General features: G+C 38.0%; 1 protein-coding gene across 1 annotated transcript; it reads left to right on the top strand.

Annotated features, from left to right (window-relative positions):
• The first annotated feature begins 489 nt into the window (after nucleotides 1-489).
• Nucleotides 490-8,205, top strand: LOC139738589 (retinol dehydrogenase 8-like). Its single transcript, XM_071649204.1, has 5 exons — nucleotides 490-754; nucleotides 1,719-1,898; nucleotides 2,689-2,782; nucleotides 3,925-4,051; nucleotides 7,975-8,205. The coding sequence occupies exons 1-5, from the start codon at nucleotides 490-492 to the stop codon at nucleotides 8,203-8,205; spliced, it is 897 nt and encodes a 298-aa protein (XP_071505305.1).
• The last annotated feature ends 630 nt before the right edge of the window (nucleotides 8,206-8,835 follow it).

Here is an 8,835-nt window from a genome sequence, read left to right as displayed (position 1 = left end):
CTATGACTATGACTATGACTATTACCATTACTATTACTTATTAGTCATGACCGTACCTTAAAGAGATGGCATAGTTTCGTTGAGATGGCGTTTTAGGTTTCCAACGTTTTTTGATGATTTTTTTAGATAGTAAGAATTTAAGCTCTTATCAAAAAGAGTATAATTCTAAGAGGAATTCAGAGTTTATTTGATGAAAATCGGTTTTAAATGGCTGGGATATCCAAAACAAGCAATCCTAATAAAATGTGGGACCCACCTATTATTGGGATCGCTTTGTTTTAGCTTGTTTTTGGTTATCTCATCCATTTTAAAACCGATTTTCATCGAAGAAGCTCTGAATTCCTCTAGAATTGTTGGCTTCTTGATATGTCATAAACATGATAAAGTGGTTTCTAAATATCTCGCAAAAAGTTAAAAGCCGAATTCCACCTTAACCAACACTATAACATCCCTTTAAATTCACGCTCCATCAGGAAACGGCGCATCACCATGGCTACAGAGGTTACTCTCATCACCGGCTGCTCGTCAGGAATAGGACTCGCCACGGCAGTCAAGCTGGCCCAGGACCCAAAGGAGTCGTTCTTGGTCTACGCCACCATGAGGAACCTGACAAAGAAGGGCGAACTCGAGGAAGCAGCCGGAAGCGCCCTCAACAAGACTCTCTTCATCTTCCAACTGGACATCACGAAAGAAGAACAGATCGTTTCGGTCATGAAGGAGATCATGAAGAGACACAGCCGAATCGACATCATCGGTTTGTGCTGAATGCCCCTTTTCAAGCTGCCAACATATCGTGCGAAACTGACTTTACACATTGTATCATTAAATCAATCACGGAACTAAATGATGTACATCGTAACAAGGATCAGAATCTGATGCCACAGCACACTGTCTCATGAGCAGTCTCCTACTCTGAACATCATTACAGCTGTTACTTTGGCCAACATAAAGCGATTTATCTTCTCTCAAAGAGTGATGTTTATCGTGTAATTTCGTGAATTAAAAAAAAAATGCCCGGCAACTCCATAACCATGTAGGATACGATTAGTTTGGAGTTTGGAAAAATTGGGTTTGTTTGGAACAACCAAAAACTTTGAAAATTGTTTGACGCATGGCACCAACGCCTTTGAGTCCATTCTGAAAACAATAAATGAAAATGGAAATGAAAATAAAGTGTCTCGCCTGACGACACACCTGCTATATGTGTAGGCCTATATGTCAAGATACTAAGAGAAGGAAAATATCACGACCAACGCTTACTTTTAAACGAAACCTCATACTCAAGAGATAGATAACATAGTTTACTCCAATGCCTCCAACGTGCTCGACTCGAATTCATGGATAATGACTTATATACAGACGGTCTGACCAGTGACTTTCATATTCAGTCATTTCAGTCTCACGCATAAAGATGGACAGTGTCTCTCTGTTACTACGAAGACAATTGAAGCCAACCTCTGCAAAATTTGTTTCATAGATTTCACTGTGCTGTCATGTTTCCTGGTTGCCTGGAAACCTCTCAGTTGTCTTGAAATATCGCTCACAATGGTCGCAACGTCTTCTGTCTATGTACACTACGTCCCGCAAAAAGTCCTTATAATTTGCCTTTAAAAAATTCGACATTTTCTTTTTAACCACATCCGGTATATGACAATGTAGATAATACCATGTGTCTTCGACCAGTCGCTGATGATATTCATTGTTTCCCTTTCCCCCAGTAAGCAACGCCGCATTCTGTTACGTGGGGCCCTTCGAACGAATGCCGATGGCGGACATGAGGCAAATGGTGGACACAAACATGATCGGAACGTACCGCCTGATCCAGGAAGTGGTTCCTATCATGAAGCGCCAAAGATCTGGACGTATCATCAACATCAGTAGTATTGTGCCATTCATCGGTGTGCTCAATATTTTGTTAATGTTTGTGTGTGTGTGTGTGTGTGTGTGTGTGATAAACTGTGTCTTTGCGCGTGTGATGTGTGTTAAACTTTGGAGTTTTACTGTTGTTATTAGTATATAGTATTAGTAATAGTAGTAGTAGTAGTAGTAGTAGTAGTAGTCTTATTTTTCGAATCATCATGAGGTTGAATGTAGTTGAAAAGACGTAGATTTATTGCAGTGTACTACCTGTGTTTCCACTGCTGACGCGAAAAAAAAAAACTTTTCTTGGGAGACTGGAGTTGTCTTGATTGGCATGTAATGAATTTCTTTGATTAATATCTTAGAGACTGAGTGTCAAGCTGAATGCAGGGTAGTTTTGCCAAAATGCATTGAGAAGTACGCGGTATGAATTTCCCCAGAATGACAATTGATTAGTTTGTGAATACGGATCTTAGTCATGATATCAGTTGATAGGCAACCGACCATAAGTTTAATCAAATTACATAAAACAACAATGGATTTTAAGAATAGCGTCACCTCATTTTCACCACTTCTTAATTAATCAGTGTACTGGCAACGGATACTGATTTGTATATAAGATTGAAAAGAGATAGAAAAATAATATTCTTGATTTTGGTACTAATGGATTTTTGCAATTTTGCAATTATGAATTACTTCGACTATGTGATGAGCTAACGTGTATATTATATAGTCATTATTTTGGCGAAATAATAAAAGCTGTACATTTTGTATATCGTGATGAATGCATACTGAAAAACTTTTGATTTTAATCACACGAAACTGCAGGTTTCCCATTCAGTAACATCTACACTGCTACGAAGTTTGCTATGGAAGGCTTGACGGAATCGCTGTATCCCGAACTGAAATGTTTTGGAGTGTGGTAAGCTATTTGTATGGAGAGTATAGTCCAGTAAACGGACCCGTATACCATGTATTTGTACTCTACATAAGCTGGAAAAGTTGTTAAGCACGTTTTCCTTTTCCTTTTCTTTTTTTTAATCGTGTTCTAAAACGATATTGATGCAAACGTCTTTTATAAACCTATTTAGAAAATCATCTAATTAAGACATATACATCTGTACAATATGCGATATGCTGATAATCTTACTTATTTGTATTAGCCTAATTACCAAAATCATTTAATTAAGGCATAAACAATGTATAATATGTCGATAATCTTAATCATTCTTATTAGCATAATTAGCAAAATCAGCTGAGTAGCATAATCGGTTAATTAGCACTATACAGGTATGTAATATGTCTGTAAGCCTCCTGCAGGAAGCCATGTAAACAAGAATAACACAAAAAATTCAAGGTTTTCTTTGACGATGAATCCATTTATGGCACCAGTTTTTATCTTGAAAAGCAGCACGATTGTATTAAAGACCATGATTAGCATAATAAGTTAATAATCACATGTAGCAATATAGATAGTATCATGCGTCAAGGGTATGAACTGGAAAAAGTGTTCATTACAACGTTCTTTACTGATTCACGTTCTTGATGGGTAGCTCTATTACCATCTTGTCAACCTTGGACAACTTTACGGCGCGATTCGGGTGAGGTGCAGGTTTCTGAGCGTCCAGTCTTGGGAAGATTCCTCTGTATGTATATCATGACAGTCAACAATGAAGTAATTGTTTTTTTAGTTTGGTTTGTTTGCAGCTTAGGTAACCAACATATCAATGTAATTTTCCAATCATTCCACCAAAAGTGTTCACCAGATCGCAGAATTTCAATTCTAACAACACTCAAGCTCTTTCATTTGGGAGGGGATACATTAAACCCTTCCCACACCCTCCGTTCAATCGGTCACCGTGCTGAGATATGATTACTTCGAATAATATTTAAAAAAAAATTACTGCTTATGCCATGCCTCTCCAATACGTTACCCTGCCAGGTCGCTTCACTATCTCAGAAAGGTCAATTATTTCCGATTTCATATCTGTATTTTTGGATGCATTTCAGTATTCTTTTTTTTTTCTCTCTCTCTCTGTTTTGATCAATGGAAATCTATGGCAGGATAAGCTCCATTTGTCCCGGGCTGGTCAACACAAAGTTCACCGAAAACATGTCATCCAATATTAGAGGTTCGAGAGACGAAATTTTCTCACCAGGAGATGTCGACCCCAACGACCCATCAGATAAGGTAATCAGCCAAGCCAACCTCCACACACACACATTCATAGTCATAAAAAAAATATCATTCTGAGTTGATTATTTTTTAAATTCATTCAACATAGTAAAAAGCCTGATTTCAGCTTTGAAACTGGTTTCAGCAAGGCCGTGCAAAAGAATTTACAATACTGAATCAAAAACAAAGAGTAACAGGTACAAGAATAATAATAATGATGAAAAAAAAACTGATTAAGCACAACATAGATGAAATACGAATGAAAGGAATTAAAATTGGAACAAATGAAAATATAAACATAAAATGATTCGGAATGACATAGACTACATTTCGACAACAAAAAAAAAGATCAAATCGTGACAGAAAAAATATTATGCGTAATTAAGACAAAATATAATACGATGACTTGTTGCAAATGAGTAGCTAGAGAAAATCAATATAATATCTGGAAATTTACTTTCTGGATTGCTTTTATACAAGAGCCTCTGTTGTCAAAGATTCAAATATTGGCTGTAAATTATTGAATAGCCAAACGAGGTGTAGAACGGACTACGCTTCAAATAGTTTGGTTTGGGCAAAAATAGAATTTATTGTTACGAACATTGTAATAATGCTGTCTTAATGGAGCACGTGAAAATCAACTCTGAGGTATTAAATCATGAATGACTTTATGTATTTCATATACGTGAATTCATATACAAATCATATATATCCCAGGCGGCATACATACATATATTAAACAAATACTGTACATCATGAACTGAGAGGCTCTAGTTGAAATCATGGATTGTGAAGTGACGAGAAGCACTGTTTTCTGAGGGACGCAAGGAATCTAATATTTCACTGGTGGCTGAACACAGTACATCATATTATATTTGTTTTTCGTCTTCCACGAATCTTCAAAAAGATGCTGAAATGATATTCAGCAGTGCGCTACGTTGGGCTTCATACATTGTTTGTTATTACAAGCTCTTTAAAAAAGATGTTCAGTCAATGAAGTCATATTATTCAGCAGACTACCAAAATATACAACAAAACTAGAGAGGGGCCGTCAAAGGCGGCAGACCCACGCCTAAGTACAAAGTCGGGGTAAACATAATGTGCATTCGGTCATCTACCAGAATTCGGCCACTTAATTGCCAGTGTGCTTTATCACCAGCCAGTGAGTTCTACCAAAGATCGTACACTGAAGTGAACGATCTTTGGTTCTACAGTCACATCACACGCAAATCACATAATTACACATACGGTATTAACACTCATTCACGTACAGGAAAGTCCTTAAGTCTCCTCCAAAAATCCATCGAAAATCCCAAATTCCACCGTCAAAAGTGCAGAATCGGAACTTTTCCAAGCGCGCGCGAATTAAGTCCAGTTTTAAGAGTATTGTCTACGCGACGGGTCGCGGAAAAAGCGCTAAAAATCGAGAAATACGCCGTTTTCTTGCGGGATATTTTGATTATAGCAAGCCGAGAGTGTGATGATATCAAAGGTCGTATGAGTGTACGATCTTTGATGGTATCCACAAAAGCAAAAAAGAAAAACAAAATTTACGTACCCCCTAGGCAATTACCCCTATGATTAGTGTCTACGGGAATTATTCAATGCAAGGGTTGAATGCAAATGTCTACTGCACCAGTATTCGGCCACCAACGAGCGCCGCAACGTCCCCGGTGCAATTTTGCACCAACAGTGTAGAGCGCGATGCATTTTCAGCGGCCTTGCACACGCATTGACATTGAGCACGCATATCGTGCAGTGTGACTGCGACCGAGCAAAATGCTCCTCCAACGAAAAAAACAATCAATGTTAATTTGAAAAATCATCAAATATCAAAGGTCGTATGAGTGTACGATCTTTGATGGTATCCACAAAAGCAAAAAAGAAAAACAAAATTTACGTACCCCCTAGGCAATTACCCCTATGATTAGTGTCTACGGGAATTATTCAATGCAAGGGTTGAATGCAAATGTCTACTGCACCAGTATTCGGCCACCAACGAGCGCCGCAACGTCCCCGGTGCAATTTTGCACCAACAGTGTAGAGCGCGATGCATTTTCAGCGGCCTTGCACACGCATTGACATTGAGCACGCATATCGTGCAGTGTGACTGCGACCGAGCAAAATGCTCCTCCAACGAAAAAAACAATCAATGTTAATTTGAAAAATCATCAAATATCAAAGGTCGTATGAGTGTACGATCTTTGATGGTATCCACAAAAGCAAAAAAGAAAAACAAAATTTACGTACCCCCTAGGCAATTACCCCTATGATTAGTGTCTACGGGAATTATTCAATGCAAGGGTTGAATGCAAATGTCTACTGCACCAGTATTCGGCCACCAACGAGCGCCGCAACGTCCCCGGTGCAATTTTGCACCAACAGTGTAGAGCGCGATGCATTTTCAGCGGCCTTGCACACGCATTGACATTGAGCGCGCATATCGTGCAGTGTGACTGCGACCGAGCAAAATGCTCCTCCAACGAAAAAAACAATCAATGTTAATTTGAAAAATCATCAAAATACGGGCCAGTTTGTGATGACGGAGAACGAACTTTCATAAATCTAGAAGGACATAGTCCCTCAAATAGGCCTAAACGTAAATTTCGGAATTCTTACGAACATTTGAGCAGCGAAGTCGGATCGTTGGGGAGTTTATGTCTTCGTATGGTAGCGGAAAATCGCAAAGTGAGAAACGGGAAATTTTCGGAATGGTCACTATACCATGGGGTCAAAACTTCAAGGTCACACAGAATTTGCAAGGGTCAACCGATTATCACCAAAATCTAATCGATTCTTTCCTGTCAATATCCAAACATTCCCTGAACATTTCGTGCAAATCCGTTTACCCGTTCTCTTGTTATCTTGTACACAAACAAACAAACAAACAAACAAACAAACAAACATACAAACAAACAAACAAACAAACAAACAAACAAACAAACAAAAAAACAAACAAACAAACAAACAAACAAACAAACAAACATACGGAACCCTTTACATAACCCCCTGCCGATTTTCATCGGCGTGGGTAATGAAGCAACATATATACCAGCATACAGTACCCTAAGTGAACCAAATACAGATTTCATGAAAAGAATTATGAAAATTGAAACTAATCTAATGCGTAACAAAACATTCGCATTCCCCTCATACTCCCGTCTTTAACAAACAGAAGCTCGTAATCTCATTTTATAGTATTCATTTAGGCCTACATAATCACAAAGCTTTCAACTCGTCTACTTAACGGGCTAATAACTAAACATTTTATTTTCCCCATCATTGTTAAACTAAGCTCCATGAGGTTCATTTCCTTCTCAAAAACAGCAATATTCGCTCTCCTTTTCATGTCTTTTCCATTTGAGAATTCCCATAAAAGTTACGGATTTTTATCTTAGAAGGAAAAAAGATAATATTAAACTCTTTATTCTTTAATATTATTTTGGGAGCTTCGGTCTAAAACTTATATTTTCTTCATGTTCATACTTCTTACGTTTTTGTATCAAGTAGTCTATGGACTCCGATACCGATAACAATTTACAAATACTATAGATTGAAAAAGCTGTCGTTCGATCGCCTATGTAATTATGACAGGTTGCATACGTCCATTATTCCGAAGGTTCATTACTCCGACAATGAAACAAGGTTTGTTTATCTAAAAATTTGTGGCGTTAATCCGAAGGTTTGTCACTTCCGAAAAAGTATAAGTTTAGTACATGTGTAGTTCCAAAGGTTCATTATTATGAAAAGAAAAATCACGCTAACGACTCTTCACAGTTAGACCTACCAACCTTTTCTGAACACTATCACTATATATTACATTTGTCATGATTATGAAACTACTCTCACAACGCTTGCAGATACCACGATAGTGATAAGCATACCCATCAAAAATATTATTGGCATTATTTCATATCATCTTTCCCCTTATATCCCAGCTGGTGTCTTGCTTTATGGGACTGGCTGCTGAAGAATTCATGCCGAGCATCCAGCAGCCCAGCGACATTGCTGACGTGGTGGCCGAGTGCTTGGCCGCCGCGGAGCCCAAAGTCCGCTATATCACCAGCGATTACGGGAGGGAGTTGATGACGAAGAGATATGCCGACGGTACCGGCGCCACAGGATCTGATATGTGGTACCAGATGATGTCAAAGATAGATACCGATTAAAAGAACGTTTTAAAGAGTTATAGGTAGATTGATGAGGACCTCTTGCTATACATCTAGCTATTTTTTTTAATTTGTCTAAGAATTGGAAAAGAAACAATAAACTACCTTAATGTAGCTTGCAATGTCTACAGCGTTATTGTCCTTGGGTGCTGCTTTGTAATTTGTCCAGTCCCTAACAAACAACGATTGGCATGGGTCCTGTTAAAAAGTTATTTAATTGTTATAAGAAAAATATAAGTGGATATATTGGCACTGCGTCAAAAGACACTTAATCTTCTTGGATTACTTGTTATAGTAGTATTAAAGGAAACCAAAACCCAAAGAGCAATGTGGATTGAGTGAAAGCAGCAACATTAGTAGAACACATTAGTGAAAATTTGAGGAAAATCAGACAATCGATGCAAAAGTTATGAATTTTTAAAGTTTTGGTGTTGGAACAGCTGGATGAGGAGACTACTAGAGATTATGACGTATGTGTGGACAACAATATAAAGAAAATAATAAAGGGAATTCCACAAATATTCATTTTTCATGAAAATTACACTCCATCAACTTGATACAGCTTGTACTGACATATGTTAAGGGTGGCAATTATTCCCCCTGCTTTCTGAAAGCGGTTAGTCATAGTGG

Source organism: Diadema antillarum, unplaced genomic scaffold (genome assembly GCF_040938485.1).
Source record: "Diadema antillarum isolate AM-2024a unplaced genomic scaffold, OU_Dant_1.0 seq00000759_RagTag, whole genome shotgun sequence".
NCBI lineage: Eukaryota > Metazoa > Echinodermata > Echinoidea > Diadematoida > Diadematidae > Diadema > Diadema antillarum.
Note: the sequence above shows the minus strand (reverse complement) of the source record. Positions and strands in the feature narration are given on the sequence as shown.

Bases quoted from the DNA above. Each gene is read 5' to 3' on its own strand.
- LOC139738589 (XM_071649204.1), top strand. From the start codon at position 490: ATGGCTACAGAGGTTACTCTCATCACCGGCTGCTCGTCAGGAATAGGA. The intron at 755-1,718 runs GTTTGTGCTGAA...CCTTTCCCCCAG, and splicing joins CAGCCGAATCGACATCATCG to TAAGCAACGCCGCATTCTGT. The intron at 4,052-7,974 runs GTAATCAGCCAA...CTTATATCCCAG, and splicing joins CCAACGACCCATCAGATAAG to CTGGTGTCTTGCTTTATGGG.